The sequence below is a fragment of the Pleurodeles waltl genome, chromosome 4_1, assembly GCF_031143425.1.
Source record: "Pleurodeles waltl isolate 20211129_DDA chromosome 4_1, aPleWal1.hap1.20221129, whole genome shotgun sequence".
NCBI classification, from domain to species: Eukaryota; Metazoa; Chordata; class Amphibia; order Caudata; family Salamandridae; genus Pleurodeles; species Pleurodeles waltl.
Genome location: NC_090442.1, coordinates 782,166,047 through 782,188,852, shown reverse-complemented (window position 1 = coordinate 782,188,852; position 22,806 = coordinate 782,166,047). Strand labels below are relative to the sequence as shown.

At 43.4% G+C, this 22,806-nt stretch overlaps 1 protein-coding gene across 1 annotated transcript in view; it reads right to left on the bottom strand.

Annotated features, from left to right (window-relative positions):
• Positions 1-22,806, bottom strand: part of SHANK3 (SH3 and multiple ankyrin repeat domains 3) — a 1,519,554-nt gene that overhangs the window by 171,726 nt on the left and 1,325,022 nt on the right. Inside the window, exons 20-21 of the mRNA XM_069229472.1 lie at positions 15,216-15,239; positions 12,256-12,383 (exon numbers count right to left, since the gene is read on the bottom strand). Coding sequence (XP_069085573.1) covers positions 12,256-12,383; positions 15,216-15,239 — 152 coding nt within the window. The remainder of the gene's footprint in view (positions 1-12,255; positions 12,384-15,215; positions 15,240-22,806) is intronic.

Below are 22,806 nucleotides of genomic sequence, written 5' to 3'. Positions count from 1 at the left end.
GTTTGGGTGCCCTTCTTATACCCATTTTAGTCTTTGAAGTCACCTTCCTTCAAAGGGGACTCACACCTTCTTGTGAAATCCTGCCTTGCCCAGGCAAGGCCTCAGACACACACCAGGGGGTTGGAGACAGCATTGTCAGAGGCAGGCACAGTCCTTTCAGATGAGAGTGACCACTCCACCCCTCCCTCCTAGCAGAGATGGCTAATCAGGAAATGCAGATCACACCCCAGCTCCCTTTGTGTCACTGTCTGGTGTGAGGTGAAAACCAACCCAGCTGTCAAACTGACCCAGACAGGGAATCCACAAACAAGGCAGAGGCACAGAATGGTTTAAGCAAGAAAATGCTCACTTTCTAAAAGTGGCATTTCCAAACGCACAATCTTAAAATCAACTTTACTAAAAGATGTATTTTTAAATTGTGAGTTCAGGGATCCCAAACTCCACATGTCCATCTACTCTCTAGGGGAATCTACACTTTAATCATATTTAAAGGTAGCCCCCATATTATCCTATGAGAGAGAGACAGACCTTGCAACAGTGAAAACGAAATTGGCAGTATTTCACTGTCAGGACATATAAACCACATTACTATATGTCCTACCTTTATCCATACACTGCACCCTGCCCTTGGGGCTACCTAGGGCATACCTTAGGGGTGCCTTACATGTAAGGAAAGGGAAGGTTTAGGCCTGGCAAGTGGGTACACTTGCCAAGTCGAATTTACAGTGTAAAAATACACATACAGACACTGCAGTGGCAGGTCTGAGACATGATTACAGAGCTACTTATGTGGGTGGCACAACCAGTGCTGCAGGCCCACTAGTAGCATTTGATTTACAGGCCCTGGCACCTCTAGTGCACATTACTAGGGACTTACTAGTAATTCAAATATGCCAATCATGGATGAACCACTTACATATAATTTAAACAGGAGCACTTGCACTTTAGCACTGGTTAGCAGTGGTAAAGTGCCCAGAGTAACAAAAACAGCAAAATCAGAGTCCAGCACACATCAACAACCTGGGGAACAGAGGCAAAAAGTTAAGGGAGACCACGCCAAGGATGAAAAGTCTAACACGTGTCCCCCCCAGCTAAAAGTGGGGAGCAACTACCCAACCTCATGGGAGTTCTCATCACTAAGGCGGAAGAACCTGGACAGACCATCAGCATTGGCGTGTTCTGTACCGGGTCGATGTTCCACCGTAAAGTCCATCCCCTGTAGGGAAATGGACCACCTCAACAGTTTTGGGTTCTCACCCCTCATCTGCATTAACCATCTGAGGGGTCTGTGGTCGGTCTGAACTCGGAAGTGAGTCCCAAACAAGTAGGGTCTTAGCTTCTTCAGTGCCCAGACCACAGCAAACGCTTCACGTTCTATGGCACTCCACCTACGTTCCCTGGGTAGTAACCTCCTGCTAATGAAGGCTACGGGTTGATCTAGGCCCTCTTCATTCAGCTGTGAGAGTACTGCTCCAATACCATGCTCTGAGGCGTCTGTCTGTACAACAAACTCCGTGGAGTAGTCAGGTGCCTTCAGCACGGGTGCTGTGCACATGGCAGCCTTCAGGGCATCAAAAGCGTTCTGGCAAGCCTCTGTCCAGATCACTTTCTTGGGTTGCTTCTTAGAAGTCAACTCAGTTAAGGGGGTAACAATGGTACCATATCCCTTGACGAACCTCCGATAGTATCCTGTGAGACCTAAAAAGGCTCTCACTTCAGTCTGGGTCTTGGGAGGCTCCCAAGCCAGAATCGTGTCAATCTTAGGCTGTAGGGGTGCCACCTGGCCACTCCCCACCTGGTGTCCTAAGTACACAACAGAACCCTGCCCTATTTGGCACTTGCTCGCCTTAATAGTGAGGCCTGCCTTCTGCAGGGCCTCTAACACTCTCCAGAGGTGTTGCAGGTGTTCCTCCCATGTGGAACTAAACACAGCAATGTCATCCAGGTAGGCGGCACTGAACTCATCCAGTCCTGCCAACACCTGGTTGACCAACCTCTGAAAGGTGGCAGGGGCATTCTTCATCCCAAAGGGCATCACATTGAAGTGGAAGTGCCCATCGGGGGTAGAGAATGCTGACCTCTCCTTTGCCCCTTCAGTTAAGGCAATCTGCCAGTACCCAGATGTTAAATCAAACGTACTGAGGTACTTGGCAGCTCCTAACCGATCAATGAGCTCATCAGCTCGGGGGATGGGCCGATCAATGAGCTCATCAGCTCGGGGGATGGGGTGTGCGTCAGTCTTGCTGACCGCATTGAGACCCCGGTAGTCCACACAGAACCTAAGTTCTGGAGTGGCACCAGGAGCAGTAGCCTTTGGGACCAAGACCACTGGGCTGGCCCAAGGACTGCTGGAGTGCTCAATAACCCTTAGGGCTAACATTTTGGAGACTTCCTCCTTAATGCAAGCCCTCACCCTGTCAGTCACCCTGTAAACCTTATGTTTAACAGGTGTACTGTCCCCAGTGTCCACATCATGTGTGCACAGGTGTGTGACTCCTGGGATCAGGGAAAACAGTGAGGCGAACTGTCCCAGCACGTGGCGACAGTCCCTCTGCTGTTCCTCAGTCAGGGAGGGGGAGAGGATCACTCCCTCCACAGACCCATCTTTCTCTCCTGCAGACAGGAGGTCAGGAAGAGGCTCACTCTCTTCCTCCACCCCGTCATCTGTCGCTAGGAGCATGGATAGCTCAGTTCGCTCAAAGTGGGGTTTGAGGCGGTTGACATGTAGGACCCTCAAGGGGTTCCTGGGGGATTGCAAGTCTACCAGATAGGTGACCTCGCTCTTTCTTTCCACCACCTCAAAAGGCCCAGTCCACTTATCTTGGAGAGCCCTAGGCTCTACTGGTGCCATGACCCACACTTTCTGTCCAGGCTGAAACTCAACCAGAGTGGCATTCTGGTCGTACCACCGTTTCATGTCCTCCTGGCTTGCTTCCAGGTTCTCCTGAGCGAGACGCCTGAAGCGGGCAGTCTGGTTTCTTAGTGCCAGCATGTAGCTAAATACATCCTGGGGTGGTTTACTAGGAGCTTTCTCCAAAGCCTCCTTCACCAGACTGAGCGGTCCCCTCACAGGGTGGCCATAGATGAGCTCAAAGGGGCTAAAGCCAAGTCCCTTTTGAGGCACCTCCCTGTAAGCGAACAGAAGGCATGGCAAGAGGACGTCCCACTTACGCCTCAAGGGCTCTGACAGGCCCTGAATCATGCCTTTCAAGGTGCGGTTGAATCTCTCAACCAGACCATTACTTTGGGGGTGGTAAGGGGTGGTGAACTTGTAGGTTACCCCACACACCTTCCACAGAGACTTCATATAAGTGGATATGAAGTTTGTACCCCTATCAGATACTACCTCCTTGGGGAACCCCATGCGGGTAAAAACCCCCATCAAGGCACGTCCCACCACGGGGGCGGTGACCGTCCTTAGAGGAATAGCTTCTGGGTACCGTGTGGCATGGTCCACCAAGACCAGGATGAACCTGTTGCCCAGGGCTGTCTTGGGATCCAGAGGCCCCACAATGTCAATTCCTACCCTTTCAAAGGGAGTACTGACTACCGGTAAAGGTTGGAGGGGAGCTTTGCATTTCCCCCCACTCTTGGCACTTGCCTGACAAGTCTGACAAGATCTACAATAAGCAGCTGACTGCTTGTTCATCAAGGGCCAGTAAAAGTGGGAGACAAGCCTCTTGTAGGTCTTGTCCTGCCCTAGATGTCCTGCCAAAGGCACATCATGAGCCAAACCCAGTAGGAAGGTCCTGAAGCCCTGGGGTACCACCAGCATACGAGCTGACCCCGGCTCAGGAACCTTAGGCTCACTATACAGGAGGCCATCCTCCCAGTAAATCAGGTGAGTACCTGGCGCTCCGCCAGCCGCCTGGGCTGCAGCCTGCTGCCGCAGTCCCTCAAGAGTAGGGCATTCCTTCTGCGCTGTGCAGAATACTTCCCTGGTGGGTCCCCCTTCCTGCTGCCACTGCGACAGCTCAGGGACCTCCCCCAGTTCAGCCACCTGTTCCCCTGTAGGTTCCGGGGCATCACCCTCAGGCTCTGCCTCCTCCCGGACCGTGGGAACTTCTGGGGCGGGTTTCCCGCGCCTCCTGCCTTTCCTCTTCTTGGCGGTCCCCTGGGCCACTGTTTCAGGCTCCAGGGGCTCTTGACTACCCTGATTGGCTGCCATAGACCGGGTGGATACGCATACCCACCCAGGCAGACCCAACATCTCCAAGTGAGACCTGTGTTCCACCTCCTTCCAAGGGGAATCCTCCAGGTCGTTGCCTAGCAAACAATCAACAGGCATGGTTGGACTCACAGCGACTTTCCAGGAACCTGAGACCCCCCCCCATTCAAAGGGAACCTGCGCCACTCTGCAGAGGCGCTCAGAGTTGTCTACTGCAACTACTTGGTGAAGTACCCGGGGATCAATCTGCTCTTCAGACACCAGGTGACTCCTCACTGTAGTCACACTGGCTCCTGTGTCTCTCAGAGCCTCCACCCTCTGTCCATTGATGGTCACCCATTGCCTGTACTTCTTAGTGTTATCAGGCACTAGGTTTCTCTGGACCATCTCACTGTCCCCTAGTGAGACAAGGGTCATTTCTGCTGGTTCCCACCCACCTGAAACCAACTCCTCCCCAAGCGCTACACTGGCCAAACCCTGGGACGGTGCACCAGTGGGTGCCGGTGTACTTTTGGGGCATTTGGGGTCCCCCCTCACATGACCCACCTGGTCACATGAATAGCACTTACGTAGGGGACCACCTGCCATTGGCTTCCCTTTGGAGAACCATGGCCTCTTTTCACTGGGGGGTTGGGAATCCTTACCCTGGGAATCAGTTTGGGGCCCTTTAGAGAACTCATCCTGTTTGCCCTTACCCCCCCCTTTCTTCTGAGAGGGACCCTGCCCACCCTTGGCGTGGTCTCCCCCATACCTCTTTTGGACCCTGGTGCTCTCCCAGCGGTCCGCTTCCTGTGCAAGCTTCCTGGGGTCAGTCAGCTTGCTGTCAATGAGGTGCTGGCGCAGCTCTGGAAAACATAAACTGTACAAGTGCTCCCAAGCACTTAAATTGTAAAGCCCCTCATACGTGTTTACCTTACTGCCCTTCACCCAACCATCCAGTGACCTGCAACAAGAATCAACACATTCCAACCATGTTTGGGATTCCTTTCTCTTGTAGGATCTAAACTTCTCTTTGTACTGCTCAGGGGTGAGACCATACCTGGTAAGTAAGGCCTCCTTCATGGCAGGGTAGGTGAGACTCTGAGCATCCCCTAAGGCCGTCAGTGTGTCCCTCCCCTCTGCCTCAAAATGCTTCCACAGGGCTGCCCCCCAATGAGCTTCAGGGACCAGGTTCATGTGGAGAGCTGACTCATAACCCTTGAACCACAAGTAGATATCATCCTCCCTCTTATAATCCCTCACAAGGTCTTTTGGGATGTGTACCCTTCTCTCAGGCTGCACTGTAGAATTGCTGCCACCATCCCTACTGGACTGGCTTCTATGATCTATCTCTTTCAAGCTAAGCTCATGAGCCATTGTTATCTTCTTCTCCTCAAGGGCTAGCCTTCTCTGCTCCAATTGGTACTCCCTTTCTGCCTGTCTGTCCTGTAACTCTTCAGGTGTCAGACCCTTGGAGGATACACTGCTACTTGCCCTAGAGATTCTCCCCTGAGACATAGCAGGCCCACCCACTACATCAGTGTGAGTGACTTGCAACTCCTCTTCCCCCTCTGGCTCCTCCTCTGTGTGCCCCTCAGCTGCTTTGGCTGTCACCCAGGCCCTCAGCGCCTTTTGCAGCTCATCCTTCTTGGATGAGCTCTCAATGGGACAGCCAACATTCCTACAAAACTGCTTCAACTGAGCCACCTTGTAGCTCTCCAATTTCTCCAAATCAAAAGCAGTTTCAGCTAGGGCATCTCCAGACTGAGACATGATGAGAGGTTAAAAAAATATGCACAGTTCCAAAAACAGAAAAGCAAGTTCTCAAATGAAGTTTCAGCAAAGTCAATCCCGGGATCAGTGAAAAAAAGAAACTGAATGCAGAGAAAAACAGTCCAAGTAAAAAACCAAAAATCACAAGACTAGTAGTATGTGGTCACGTAGTGGTCTGAGATCAAAACAGTAGTGTACACTTAATTACTGTATGTCAAGTACAAATACAAGTCCAAATCCCGACCGCTGGTCACCAATGTTAGAAATGGGGTCTTTGGTTGACAGTCAGGTTACCCCCTGTTCAAGCAAGGACCCTCACTCTAGTTAGGATAAAAGAGAATCACCCTCAGCTAACCCCTGCTTACCCCCTTGGTAGCTTGGCAGAGCAGTAGGCTTAACCTCAGAGTGCTGGGCGTAAAGTATTTGTACCAACACACACAGTAACTTAATGAAAACACTACAAAATGACACAACACCAGTTTAGAAAAATAGGAAATATTTATCTAGACAAAACAAGACCAAAACGACAAAAATCCAACATACACAAGTCAAGTTATGATTTTTTAAAGGTTTAAAATAAAAAGAGTCTTTAGGTAGTTGTAACACCACACTAGCGCTGCTAGCGTGAGAATGTACCTGGTTTGCGGCAAAAATAACCCCGCACGGGCGATGTGCGTCGAAAATAACCCTGCACGGGTATATGCGTCGAAAACAGCTCGGCGAGGCGCGTCGAAAAAGCCAGCCACGCGACGGTCCGAAGTCCCGCGGCGCTGGTTGCGATCTCTCAGCCTTCGTCAGCGATGCTGCGCGTCGTTTCTCCTGCTCCGGGCGTCGATTCTCCGGTCGCGTTTCCAGCGGCGTCGTTTCTCAGCTGCGGAGCCGGCGTCGCGTCGTTTTCTCAGCCGCGATCGGATTCGCGTCGATCTTTTCTCCGCACGGTGCTCGGTGCGTGTATTTTTGTCCTTAGGCTGCCAGCCTCTCCTTTCAGGGTCCCAGGAACTGGAAGGGCACCACAGAGCAGAGTAGGGGTCTCTCCAGAGACTCCAGGTGCTGGCAGGAAGAAGTCTTTGCTATCCCTGAGACTTCAACAACAGGAGGCAAGCTCTACATCAAGCCCTTGGAGATTTCTTCTTCAAGATGGAAGGCACACAAAGTCCAGTCTTTGCCCTCTTACTCTGGCAGAAGCAGCACTGCAGGAAAGCTCCACAAAGCACAGTCACAGGCAGGGCAGCACTTGTTCCTCAGCGATCAGCTCTTCTCCAGGCAGAGGTTCCCCTTGATTCCAGAAGTGTTTCTAAAGTTTGTAAGTTTGGGTGCCCTTCTTATACCCATTTTAGTCTTTGAAGTCACCTTCCTTCAAAGGGGACTCACACCTTCTTGTGAAATCCTGCCTTGCCCAGGCAAGGCCTCAGACACACACCAGGGGGTTGGAGACAGCATTGTCAGAGGCAGGCACAGTCCTTTCAGATGAGAGTGACCACTCCACCCCTCCCTCCTAGCAGAGATGGCTAATCAGGAAATGCAGATCACACCCCAGCTCCCTTTGTGTCACTGTCTGGTGTGAGGTGAAAACCAACCCAGCTGTCAAACTGACCCAGACAGGGAATCCACAAACAAGGCAGAGGCACAGAATGGTTTAAGCAAGAAAATGCTCACTTTCTAAAAGTGGCATTTCCAAACGCACAATCTTAAAATCAACTTTACTAAAAGATGTATTTTTAAATTGTGAGTTCAGGGATCCCAAACTCCACATGTCCATCTACTCTCTAGGGGAATCTACACTTTAATCATATTTAAAGGTAGCCCCCATATTATCCTATGAGAGAGAGACAGACCTTGCAACAGTGAAAACGAAATTGGCAGTATTTCACTGTCAGGACATATAAACCACATTACTATATGTCCTACCTTTATCCATACACTGCACCCTGCCCTTGGGGCTACCTAGGGCATACCTTAGGGGTGCCTTACATGTAAGGAAAGGGAAGGTTTAGGCCTGGCAAGTGGGTACACTTGCCAAGTCGAATTTACAGTGTAAAAATACACATACAGACACTGCAGTGGCAGGTCTGAGACATGATTACAGAGCTACTTATGTGGGTGGCACAACCAGTGCTGCAGGCCCACTAGTAGCATTTGATTTACAGGCCCTGGCACCTCTAGTGCACATTACTAGGGACTTACTAGTAATTCAAATATGCCAATCATGGATGAACCACTTACATATAATTTAAACAGGAGCACTTGCACTTTAGCACTGGTTAGCAGTGGTAAAGTGCCCAGAGTAACAAAAACAGCAAAATCAGAGTCCAGCACACATCAACAACCTGGGGAACAGAGGCAAAAAGTTAAGGGAGACCACGCCAAGGATGAAAAGTCTAACAGACCCTAATACCAATATTATGAGAAAATATCTCCCCCAACATGCCATCAAAAAATCTATTGCTTTAATAGAGCAAGGTATATGTTATAAGATCAGATTCCGGTAATAGTATTAAAAAGTGATCCACAACTCTGGGGTAATTTTTGAGCCACCCATCCCCCCTTTTATTCTCAGTGCAGTAAAACAGGTAATATACCCCGCTGATGGACAAGGAACATTATGATACCATTACACAAAAAGGGTTGCAGATATGGCTTTATAGCCAAACATAGTGGGCTACACCAGCCATGAAATGCATATTCCTGCGTTAAAGGCCCATGCCAAAGGCGAGGGCCTTTGACAAGGGTGCAGGTCTTTAATGGCCAGTATAGCCCAGCTAAAGTGGGCCATAAGGGTATTAGAACATTCCGCCACTAGAGGGCAGAATGTTCTAATAAATAAAACAAAGACCTCAGGGAGTCTGACAGGATTAAAATCCCCTCAGGCTCTGTGAGGCCTTTGTTCACAGCTGTTGCTGTGAGACAAACATTGGAATGTTGGTGCTCCAGGCTTTTATCATTCAAAGCCCATAGCACTCCATTGTCCTCAATGGATCCCCCAATATTCCAAAGTTCTAAAAAAGCTTTCAATTATTACAGGCAAATTGTTCTCCTTGATGCGATTGGAAGGACCTTTGCTAGGAGTATTTTGGAATATCTGCAGGCTTGGGCCCTGGAGAAAGATATGATTCCTTGCAAGCAATAGGGATTTCGACCCAGCTGCTCAGTAACTGATAATATTGCTACAGGACAAACTATTAAAGGCAAATATTTAGTTACCAGACTGTCCATGCTGCTTTTATTGATTTCTCCACCGCATTTGATCACATATTATGAAGAAACCTTTCTGCCCTAGCTATTCTGACTAACCTACTGAGATTAATTAATCTCACTGCATGCTTCAATTTTTTTTAAAGTACTTTTGGGGGGAATAAATGTTTGACACCAATGCTAAAAATGAAGAATTACCCAAATCAAATTTGCCCACTATCTCCTCTTTTTTGTTTCTCTTTATATCTTTATGATCTGCCAATTCAGTCTGTAACTCTTAAGAATTTCCCACTGAAACTAGCTACTCCTACATAAGATGTACTGATGTATGGAAATGAAATGGTTATTTCTGACCTAACCCCGATAGGTTTGCAATGTTACCTAATGCACCTAATTAGTATGCCTTAAAGCATTTTTTAAAGATCAGTGCTTCAAAAATAGTAGCTTTTAAGGGTAGAAAACAATTTAAATCCTACAGCTGAGTCCTTGAACAGGAGGAAAACGTGAGATAGAAAAGACATACATGCCGTAAGAGAAGCTTGTTTTAGGATTTGAGCAATAAACACCATTTTAGCCAATTAGGCGGCAACTGGTGGAAGTGGCCAAGGATCGACACTGAACTATTGATATTTTGTGTTATTTTCGTAAAGATATGTATTTAAGGAAGGGTACCATCTGAACTGTTTGTAATTGGAACTGTTACGAATTTATGAAAACAGACTATTGAAGCAGGAGAAGTGACCTAATGATTCTAAAACTCAACTAAGATGAGAAGAATGAAAATTAGGGAATCTTAGCGCTTTTGAAAGTGTTCTCATTATATTATACAGAAAACAAGTAAAGTTGGGGTAATAGGTATGCTGTCAAAGTGTTACTTACAAAATCAGGAAAACATAAAAGGCATGTAACACTAGATCAAGAAAAACCATAACGATCTTGTAAGCATACTTCGAACATTTTCTTGAATATAACTGATGGAAAATGTGTCCACATGATGGTGTTGTGACCTTTCATGACGTTGTAAATGAGAAACAAGAAACCTGACTATCGATTCACCAAAATTCCTGCTGCATGAAATAACATCAGAGCTTATATTACCCAAAGCACCCTCCACCTCTTAGTTGGGGACCATTTAGAGGGGAAATGTGTCTATGATTATAGTGATCACAGAAGAGCTCTCAAGGAACAATGCCTGCTTCCACTACAGCAACAGTACAACTGACAGATCGGCAATGATTAAAAGAGCCCGTTATTATTTTAATTACATTTAAAACAAATAGTTGCATGACGTGCTTTATCCTACCTGTAAGAATGTAAGCTGTTAGTTATAAGATATGCTTCTTTTAATTAAAAAACACTAAATCTTTTATTATGATTATTTAATGGTTTGCACGTAAACCAAGTAAACTTGATCATTTAAATAAACAATAGCTAATTATTGGGTGTTACTGGAAAACCAAAAGGCCACTTTGAGGTACCATGTGGGTACAACAGCCACTGCAGCCGTAATAAGAGAGATTCAAATCTGTATGGTTTGCATAATGACCACCTGCAGATCATGTTGTATCTTTGCTAAATATTATTGCATTGTCTCTGACTCCAAAACGGACACTTCAGTGTGTTTGCATAATTAAAACCTAACTTTTCCCTCTTTATCTTTCCAAGAGAGTAGCTGGAAATACATTTATTGGACCCTTCCTCAGGAGTTCCCATCACACTCAACTGCCATATTTATTTACATAGCTGTGATTCTAGGACATTGGGGAACCTGGATTACCTAAAGCAGCAGTGTTGTTATTGTCATCCATAAATGGTGATGCGTGTATGCATTAATCTGCACTGTGCTTTTTTTCAGTTTGAGATTTTTGGGATGAAAGTTGACATTTTAGGAGAATGTATTTTATACATTGTATTTTATTGTGTTCTTTTTTTAAAAAAATGACAGCAGAAAGTATTAAAATATTGTTTTAAACATTTTTCAAAATTACTATTTAATCCATTGAAATCTCGCACAAGGGAGATGTAGTTTAAGGTTTTAAAGAAGGTACCCACGATGAACTAATGGAGAAATAAATTTGCCCACAGGTACATTTTCGGTTTTTATTAAGACATTATAGCCCCTCTGAAAGGTTATTCTTTATTAGTAAGTGTATTCTAAACACTGTATGACAAAAAGCAGTCCATTGTTATAATGGGGAGATGAATGCAGTTCAAGGTCTTAACCAGAATGCGGAAATTAACAAGAATGACCCCTCTGGTAAAATGTCAGAGCCATTCTGTAGCGACCCTCTCCTCCTCACATGATAAACATGGCAGTGCCATTTTCTCTAGACTTAGAACTGCAAAACTAGGTGGCTGGCTCAAAAGCTGCCTAGCTTGGCTAAAGTGCAAAGCCATTCAAATGAAGATGTATAGCTTTTACGAATGGTATGAGCACTAGGGCAATATACTTGGTATGTTTATAGTGTAAGGCATGTCTGGTTGACATGGCTGCGTTGCCCTCTTGTCAATGCGTCAGTTTATTTACATTTCCACCTGTACATTGCTCTGCATTGTAATTAACAACAGAGATACGATTTAAGTATTTAAAGGTCCCCATCATGCTGTTCTCATACAAACTGCACAGCTAGAGATCAATACACAACTCACCATTTCTCTTCAGAGTGGAATCCCATGTGCTCTCAAAAGAAACCCTTTATGACAAGTGAATCATTTGTATTTACAGGTATTGTCTGGCACCTAGTGAACCATGAGTTTAAATGTTCTTTTCTTAATTGTATTTTATTTCCTCTAGAAATTCAAATATAATTGTTTGCAATTTGATTCTCTTCTTTCCTAGTCAGTTGTCAAACATAAAATTATCATGATGTCATGATGTTGTGCCTATCTCTTTGTGTTCATTGACCTCTTCAGACTCCTTTTCTTTTGTCTCTACACTCCTGGATGTCCAATTTCACGTAGCTACAGTCTCCTCTGCCGGCCACCCTCCTAGATCCTCTTAGCCCATCCACTTTCAATTTCTAATTCCAATCTCCAGATATCCGAATCTTCCTTTCTGTCGTCAGAGTATACCCCACGTATTTAGGAATTATGTTCCACCCTCCCTTGTCAAACCTCCATATTATAAAATATGAGTTTCTTACACTGATCTCTGCTGGAGTAATCCGCCGACTTGTTGGCCGCTGCTTCACCGTTGCTGCTCTGGAATCTGCCTCCACAATGTCCTGCCGCAAGGAAGGCTCCGCTGCCACAAGGATCTCATCCAACCTCTCTGCAATTCAGACAGGAAACCATTTCTGCTTAGCAGTGGCCGAACTGGGCGTCTCCAACGTAGGTAAAAGGAGAGTCATCCCTGCCTCCATCGCCCTTGCCTTGACCTGCTTGTAAATCCCAAAGGATGGGAAATTACAGCTATTTTGGAGAATACTAATTTATTTACTCACCACCAACCAACATTACAGTATTAATTCATTAAAACTTTAGGCTCAGACACACCTTAGTAATTTTTCACTTTCAGACTGATCAACAGCATCAAAAAAGGGAAACAAAAAAAAGAAGTATGAGCAGTGATGAAGTGATTTGGAACAAATAAGAGAGAGTGGAATAAAGAACTGGAGTGAGAGAGTGAGATTTAAATGAGAATTAAGAAATTATTTGATGGGAACAGATAGATCAGCACTACATTGATACAGAGCATGGATCCAAGAAGGTTGCACTGTTAACATGATTGAGAAGGTGCAGTAGAATAAAAAAGATGAAAGGCAGCATGCAAGAGATGAATAATTGGTTGATGGATTTTTAAAGAGAAGCATGCCCAAAGAACAAATGGAAGAGCAATTAAATGGAAAATAGACATGAAGAATGTTGAGATGTAGTTGGAAACATATGACATGGAAATGTAGAGCTGGAGTAGAATAATTAAGGACACTAAGAAGCATAGATGATGAAGTATAATGAGCTAGATACGTTTTACAGACACATAAAGAGCGCAGAGATGGGGCTGAAGTTAATAGAATGAGAAATATTTATTGAATAGAAAAAGTAATTAGATGAATACAGATAAAGCAGTAAAGAAACCATTGGATATAAGGCCACAAAGAAACGCAATAGAGGTATAACTAAAATAAAGATGTATTTATTGAAGAAAACAAGAACGAGCTGGATGGAAATGTGAATAGTGAAATGGAAAAAATATAGAGATGGCTAAAAGTTGGGTAACGGATTGGAAGGGGATTGATGATGGCTGTGAAGATATATAGATTTGCTGAACCTTGTGTAAATGAACAGTGAATGCATACTTGATGTTTGATGTGTGTCAGTCGATTGTCAGCAACATGAACGGTATGTGCTACAGCTGACAGAACTTACTAAGTGAATTAGCAGCCCTACACCACCCCCCCTCCCCCCCCCATCCCAATGGTCCCTGCAGTGTCAGATTATCTCTGTGGCATGCTGAGGTGATTGCATGTAAGGTTAGTAAGAAACATATCTACAAGTGAAAACAGAGAATGAAACTAGATCTCTGTCACTACATCAATATCGAGCCATATGGGACAGATAGAATTTGCTTCCAGAGCATTTCTCTCCATATAATATCTCAGGAGCTAGATGAACGAAAGTCCATCCTTGGCATGTGGAAGCATTTACTTGTAGATTTTTATGAGGTTAGATCAGCATAAGAGGCTGTGGCAAATCAAATGAGTGCTGTACCCACTAGGGAGAGGGGAGTTTAGCTTCAGGATGAAGGTGCACTAATGTACCTTTGGTACATTTGAGAAGTACTGAGATATAAAAATGGACTTTGAAGAAGATCTTACTAAAAGAAGATGGGATGTGTAGGGCAGTGTACTGATGGTAAACAGTATTCAGGGTTGGGTCATTTTTCAATGCATGTGATAGTGGAAACCGCCATCATGCCTAAGTTAGGATGACTGTAGGTATGTAGATATTTTTTTTTGGGGGGGGGGAGTTCCCGTGAGGTTTATTTGGAGTTACCATTGTAAATTTCTGCAAGAAAACAATGTGGGGTTTTGGGTGGTGTTTAAGTGGCACATCACTTTAGTGCCCAATGAACACTATTAAAAACACCGCAGATGTTCTTAACTGCATTTATGATCCAACATAAAGTAGACAAGACCGACAAGGGACTTCACCTCATCCTACTGATTATTCAAATCAAATGTGATTTATTTTTATAATCAGTTCTCGTATTAGAAAACTCGTTTGCATCTAGCATTTACATTTCTCTTCAACACAGTGCAGATTCGCGAGATCACATTTATAAACGCATTAACCCCTCTTTACATTTTAATACATAGTTTATATGTAGTGGCAAGTTGCACAAACTAGGCTCAAGAAAAAATCGGTGAAATAATTCTGAGCATCTTGGGTTTTACCAATGATGATTTGAAATGATTATAGACTGTGAGAAATCGTTGTAAAATCACGGGACGTATCAGTTGATTTTTTTTATAGTGTTTCGAAGTAACTTTAACATAGACCTGAAAAGAAAAAAATAACTTTAAAATGAAAATGTAGTTATACAAAGTGTGGCTAGTGTATCAAAGTGTGTCTGCACTAAGTTGAAAAGACATATATACCTTGGATGGATATGCGCTCTCTAATACACAGAAGGTTTATAAAAACATTACATTTGATTTGATGAATGAGTTATTAATACTTGGGAAATGAGGGAGGGTATGTGCACGATGTTTTGAATCTTCTCTGGAAAGGAACTGCGCGGAAAGGCTGCAAAGCAATCGATTAGAAGTGCTACACAAAACATGCAATTTATTAACGTGACTCGGCATGTGTTTATTAGTTCCTTTAGGAGTTTTGTCCCTAATGGACATGGCGACTGGGAGTTGACTGAGATTGAATCCTGAAATTCCACATTGACCTAAAATGTTCAGGCAGACTGTTACAATGAAAGTTCGTCTAAGATTTTGTCCGGACGTCACTTCTCATGCCTGTGATGCATCAGAATGAAGTCCTCGGATATTACTGGAGAAGGGATTTCTCTGTTTTGGTGCATGTGTAGCGGCGAGACTTTTGTTTTTCCAACACAGACAGAAATGGCAGGAGCATGAAAAGCAAGACTCACCCCCTCTCCGTCTCCGGATGGAAGCTTGGAATTAAAAACAAAATGCATGAAACAGAAAAAGCAGAAACATTTCAGACATGGGACCTTTTAAAGCCGGATGAGCACCGAAAGCAAGACATGTTATATGTGTCAGAGTGAGTGCCTCTGATTGTATTAACATTACAGACAAGAGTGCTACTGTAGACAGACATCACTGGAGACAGGTGGTACTGAAGGTGTAAAGGCACTGGAGGCTATCAATGCACACCAGACACGAGAGCAGTACCGAGAAAGGCGACTGCATAGCTGATGGCTTTATAGACAAGACGTTATCTTGAGCTGGAGTCTAGAAGCTGTGGCCTGGTGCATGCTGTAAATAGTATGAAGGGTGCACATGGAAGAGAAAGAGTTAAAGAAGACGAAAGTTGCATGAGGATTAAGTTTGGAATCGATAAGGATTAAAGGCGAAGAATGTAGCAGCTATTTAGGACAGCCAGGCAGCGAGAGACTACAGCACTTGTGAAGGAAGCGGGTGAATGCGCCTTTTGAAATGGGAATGAGTGCAGAAACGTAGATTGCTCATGAACGTAGGTTGCAGGATGTAGGAGGTTGTGACAGAAGAAACATTAGCAATAGGTGTGCAAGAGGGGCACCGGTTGGAATGTCATGGTTTAAAAAGGGTCTACAGCTTAGGGAGAGTTTAAGGAAAGAGGAAAATTCCACAAGCAGTGTGTTCTGCATGGCAAAGGTTTGCGGGGGTGGGGGGGCATTATTGCAGTCAAAGGGAAGTTATTGACTTACAAAGGAGTTAGTCTTTGGAAGGTTACACAGGAGGAAGATTGCCAACTGCACAACGCTGCAGACTGGCAAAGGTTGGATAATATAGAAGGCTGCAGACAGAGACAGACTATGAAATATTTCACAGTGAGGGGAGGGTACAGTTTCGGAACGACGGAAGAAAGGGAAAGGTGGCACACTGAAGAAAGTAGGATACGTGGAAAGGTTGCACAGCAGTGGAAGGCTTGGAATGGATGGATGATGGGAAACGTTGCAGACTGGAGAAGGTAGTATGACTGGAAAGGTTGCACATCAGGGAAGGTCACAGGCTCACAAAGGATGGGCAGTGTTAAAGACTGCAGACTGGACAAGGTTGCAGACTGAAAGGCTGGACGGGGGGGTGCAGACTCAATAATTTTGGAGGCTGTGGAAGGTTGCATTCAGGAGAAAGTTGAACACAGGAAGAAGGCTGCATATAGTATCAATATTAAAATTAAGAAAAGAGTTGACAACAAAAGTAAGGTTGCTGTAGGACATAGCTTAAAATCAGTGGAAGATACACAAGGGAACAGTTTAAAATGAGCAGAGGGTTGCAGATATTGACAAAGTTAAAGATAAGGTGGATACTGCAGAAAGGGAAAGAATTGCAGGTTGAAAGTAATGCAGATTGGTCGGAAAGAGAGTAGAGAGGTAGCAGACACAGAGCATTGAAGTTAAATGGTAGTTAGTGACCAGATTGTACTCTGGAAAAGGTTTCTTATTTGGTAAAGTTGAAGACGAGGTCATTTTGCAAACTGAAGGAAATTGAAAGTAGGGATCGGAAATGCCAAGGGTCTTCCATACAGAGGTAGATGACAGACAGGTAGCTACAGGGTAGGAGGGGAAGAAGGAAGGTTACTGAAGCAACACTAATAATCGTGTAGCCAAGTGAATGTTTCATGACGTGGAGTTATAGCCAACACAATAGTCTTCGGCTGTTACAATTATATTTCAATAGTAATGCATATTTAATTGTGCCTATTTTTTTCCTCCACTGAATTTCAGCCTCCTGTACCACTGAATTTAGGCCTCCTGTAATTGTCTTTCTCCTTTTACTTAATACCTTAATTGCTCTTTCTCTTAGAAAATGTTATTATTGCTCTCATTCACTCTCTGATTTGTAACACTGCAAATGCAATCCACACTAGGCAGGAAAACCTGTAGAATAGATTCTGAACTGCACTCACACATACGAAATAAATACATGTGTGCTACTAATCAATCGTTAAAAAATGTAGAACTTCAAAAAATGAACTTGTAACAGAAGCAGGCTCTGGCATCCTGAAGTGGCCTTACATAATACTATACACATTGTACATCATAACAATCGACTGAAGATATGCCCCATTAACACAGGAGTGATCTTTTCCTCAACTTATGTTGGTGCCATACCAAGAACAAGTTCAGATTTGAAACACAGGAACTTGACATCAATCTTCTCTTTCGCTAGCAACCATTCCATTGAAGGGAAAAATGAGCATTGACTGAAACTAACTCATTTCCACCTTTAGAGCAGAAACACAAATGACATGTGTCTAGGATTCAAATATCTTCCCCTCCTACTAATTATCGAATCTGATTCTTAAGTATTTCATTTGTTTCACTATTATAGCTACTTCTTTTTAAAATTATTTTTATTGGTAATGTTTCATAGATAATGGGCCTGATTTTTTATAAGGAGTGTAGGCCACAGGCCTTCAGGCCGGAGTTACCTCAGTCACCCAGGCCGGGCTGCCATCTGCCATATCTAGAGTTCACCTGTGGTGATCTCTGTTTCACAGTAGTTGTTGCCATGGTGGCTCCAGTGAAGACAAAAAATTTGGTGAGTGCCCGCCATGCTTCTGACGTGTCACACCAACCTTTTTTGTTTTTCAGAAACAAACTTCCAAAGCAGGAGTTTGTTTTTAAAAATCAAAACAACCAAATGGTCCCACACCCTGGGATTGCTTGTTTTAGCTGATGATGACAGACAGTAGAAAATGACATCAGACCATCTACTCTAAGTAGGGTGAGTGGGCGATCGGCATAAGTTTTCGTTTGGGCAGTCAGGGTGAGGTTTCTGATGCCAGAGCCAGTGTGGGCACCACAACCAAGGAAAGTGATGGTCTACCTGACTCAAAACAATGCAGGAGTACTAATGGTTTGGCAGACCAGGTGCTTTGTAATGTCTGTGGCACAAAGTCATGGGACAGAACATTTTGAACATAGACAAATATAGAATCATTACAATGCATAAAATAAACACCTCTCTAGAGCACACTGTCAAATATAAACGTTAACAGAATATTGTAGCAAAAGGGCTAAAAGTCTCTAAGGAAAATAAAAAGTGAGGAGGTAAGAACATGCAGAGACAAGGCAGTCAGCTAGAATTGACATTTAGAGCTATTATCCTCAAAAACAATATCATTTAATTAAAATTGCTTCATATGCTCTCAGACTTCTAAAGAATCAGACATTGCAAATCCATTTCAGTCTAGGGACTCTTGGCTGAATCTCAGTGCTTCAAAATGTTCTTTATCTCCAAAGCCCAAGCACCCAGTCTTCCTTCAATCCAGCAATATAGTTTGTACTACCAAATGTGTTTAGACATTGTTTAATTTTTCCACTCCATCCTAATGCCAGCCAAATCCTTTTCATAACCTTCCTATTTAATGTCAGAATGTTCGGACATCTCCAGAACATTTGAGTCAAGTTCCTTATATTTTGCAGTATTGGATCTTTCATAGATTCACGTGCTTGAATTATCCCTGTTGTGGTGCTGGGAATCACACCGTAGATATAATGAACAGTAAAATGTTAAACATACACTGAATAGCTTTATCATAGTCACAGGAGTAGCCTATCTACATCATTATAAACCACCTAAAACTGAGCCAATCAGAGCACATCTCACCCATGCTAGCAAGGTCAGATTTCTATAGCACATTGTGTGTAAAGGGAGTCCTTTTGAGCACTGCTTACTCAGTCAGATAAGATACATTTTCTGTACTTTCTCTTCAGATTCTAAGGATTGTTTACCAATTACAAATCAAGCCTCCAAGAAAGGAGTACATTTATTGTCTGCATCCAGGTCATAAAGCTGAGGAATGTTTTATTTGTAGACCGTTTTCAACAAAGATATTGAAAAACATAGAGGCAGGAATGCTGTTGTGCTTGCAGATGTCAACATCTTAAGTTATTCATTTTTTAGGAGAGTAAGATGAAACCTCTTCAAAATCTCTTAAATGAACGCATTCACACTCTGAGCGACTCTCAAAGGAAAAAGCTGAAGGAGAATCTCATAGGAAAGCTGTTAAAAAATGTTCACGAGAAGAGACTGCTTCCTCAGACCTAGAAGTAATGACTGATAAGATCCTTTCAGACAAACAACCAAAAATTAACTTTTGCACTTTTAAGCCTTAGGAAAAAAAGATGTTCACTATAGAACCAGTAAGGCATTCATAATCTTTGTTTGCGTCAAAGGCTACATCAGTATCGTTGTCGACATCAGTGTCATCGATAAAGACTGTGTGGATGACACCATCCACGAAAAATACAGCATCTACCATGATAAAATCTCTGTCGATGAATCGTCGATTATGGCGTCGGTGACCACCTCCTTGACAAGGTCATCGATGATGGTATTGTCGATGATAGTAATGCCAAAGAAGTATCAGCGACAGCGTTGATGACAAGGACGTTATAAATGGTATTATCAATGGCATTAATACCATCATTCAAAATACTGTCAACCATGTCTATATATGCACCGTATCTTCTATTATATATTCGACAGCTATGACAGCCACTGCTCTTACTATCACAACATCGTCAACAAAAACAATAACATCATGAAGAGTGGAGATACTATCACCTCTAAAGGATTCTAGAATATCCTTCATTTTGGATGAAGGTATACCAGAAACTCTAATGCTAGAACTTACTTCCCCTAGTAAGCTGTCCTCTTATCCATGGCAACATCTTTTTGATACAGAGGATACTTTGGCCTGGTGTATAGCCCAACTCAGTTAAATGTAAAACAGTAAGCCTCTGAATAGAAAGGAGAAAAGTACAAAGCTAGAGAATTCCCTTTGAATCAAAGGGAATGCACCTACTAATCTTTTGTAAGGCATGAGGATGATGGATGATAGTATGGTATGGATGCTTCCGAGCAAGCTATACAATATCAACAAGAGGAGATGATGCAAATATCATGGGCCTTAGTTGAAGATCTACGTCTTATGCTAAAAGATGACTCTAAACATTTTCCATAGTCACATACTGCTCGACCCAAATGACAATAATTGATGCCTACAACACTGACACACTTCACCACACCTTTTAAAAGCGCAGCAACAATCAATACCACTACCAGATACACATGATGATCAGGAAGAGGGACAATTAGCAAGCACACCTCAGTATTCAGGCTGTCAGTGAGATCAGTATGTGGCTCTCACCCCGGATGATGTCACACCTACAGGAGTGGATTCTCCACTGGAGGACAAATGTGACTTCTACAACCTCATTAAAAGAGCAAAAAAGATATTTGACTTACCAGTAATAAGGAAGGAAACAACTGTTTTCGTAGGATTTCAAGGAGCCTGGCAGGAAAAATGTCAGGTCAGTCCCTATAGTAGTTCATGTTTAGGAGGACGGTTTTAAGATTATGAAAACACCAGCCACAGTTGTGACTGTGATTCTATGATTGGATAAAAAATATAAGGCACCAAATAATACTCTTACATGCTTACTTGGTCATCCTAGGGAAGATTCAGTCATTATGCAGGCTGCTCAAAGGCCGTTTGAAATCCATCAGCACCAAGAACATTCAGATAGGAAGGGTAAAAACTGCTACTGCTGCCACTTCTATCAGGGCCTCAAGTGCTCTAACAATTCTCGCTATGTGTGATTGCCAGATGAGGTCAGATATAGGACCATATCTTGGCTACATACCAGATAAAAAAGTGGAGGCAAAAGCAATATTACAAGAGGGAGAAAGAACATTCTCAACGATCATTGATACAGCAAAGGATATTCATTAACAGGATTTAGAGAACTAGCAGGAGCAGCTGTACTAAGTAGATAGGGCTGGCTGTGAGCAACTTCTTTCAGACCTGAAGTGCAAAGCAGGATATTAGATATGCCTTAGGATGGCAAATCTCTGTTTGACCGTCATATTGATGAAGGACTGCAATCTATTAAATTGGTCACAGAGACAGACAAATCTTTGGGTGTCCTTCAGCAAAGACGTCCAAAGTCCTTTGTGAGGGGTTTGAGGAAGGGGAATGTTGTCTTACAGAAGGGGATATCAACCCCATAGTTACCAACAATATAATATATCCCATTTTCAATATCAACCTTATTAACAATATAGAACCCCCACCGTCTGACACTTACCATAAGCAGGCCCCTTGTAAGAGAGTGTGAAATCAAGCAACAAACAGTGAAGGATCTAGAAGATAATGACAAAGTGGTGAAGGTCGCAAAACACCAGATTGCAAGTGTAAATAGAAAGATCTGTCAACATTACGACTGCTGGGTCAATATTACATCAGACTGCTGGGTATTAGACCTAATAAATTATGACCACATATTAGAATTTCTGGAAAAACCTCCAAAGATACTGCTGCTCAAAGTAAAACATAGGCATCTGCATCTATTTCTGAAGGAAATCAACATCATGCTAAAGAAGAAGGCAATACACCTTAGTCCCCAAAGCACAACAGAACTTGGGTTTTTTTCTCCCTTTTTTTTCTTTACAGAGAATAAGACAGGAGAATGGAGACAGATTTTAGATCTTTGGAACCTCCACAAATATTCGAAAAAGCAAATATTTAATATGGTAACACTGCAGGAAGTTCTACAATATATTCGTGAGACAAAGAGACTTCAAGACATCTTTAGGTCAACAGTATGCATACATTAATCTTCCTATTTATCCCACGCATTGAAAATTCCTAAGATTTCAAGTGGCCAATTGCCATTATCAATTCAGAGTCTTTGGTCTCAAATCTGCTTCTTTCTCAAGGGCATGGCACCAGCAGTTGCCTACCTCAGGAAAAAAAGCTACCAAGTATTCCTTTATTTAGACAATTGGTCAAAGCAATAACTTTAAAGGCAGCTGCAGAGTCTACAACACACACTGTAAGACTCTTCAAGCATCTTTGCATTACATTAAACAGTGAAAAATCTTCCCTTTACCCTCAACAAAAGATTCAATCTTTAGGAGCAATTCTAGATGCATACATCGGCAAGGCGTTTCTGGCAGAAGGGAGATTGTCTAGCATAGCAGCTATGGTGACGTGCCTGCAGAAAGAAAAGACAACCACTGTCAAAGTTTTCAAGTCCTTTTTGTGGATGATATCATACTGCGTTAATTTGATCCCACACTGCCGTATTCGCATGAGGCTATTTCAAGAAGCATTGGAAAGGCAGTAATAGCAAAAAAATTGTTTTTTCAAAGACTGGATATAAATAAAACCTCATATGAAACAAGCTCTCACATGATGGCTTCAGTGGAAGAGCACATCAGTCTGTCTTTTCTGTAGAAAGAGGCTCAATTTGTCATGCAAATGGACGCCTCATTAGAAGGTTTGGGCTTGCACTTACATGGATTTTAAGTCAGTGGCAGATGGTCGGGAAAAGAAACCAAGATGCACAATAAATCTGGTGTCAAGAGTAATCACTCTAGCACACCATTCCTTTCTACCTCGAATATGAAATTCAGCAGAGTTGAGAAGAACAGACTACACAACAAGCATGTATCATAAACAAACAAGGATGAACAGGATCACTTCTATTGTCAAAAGAAGCA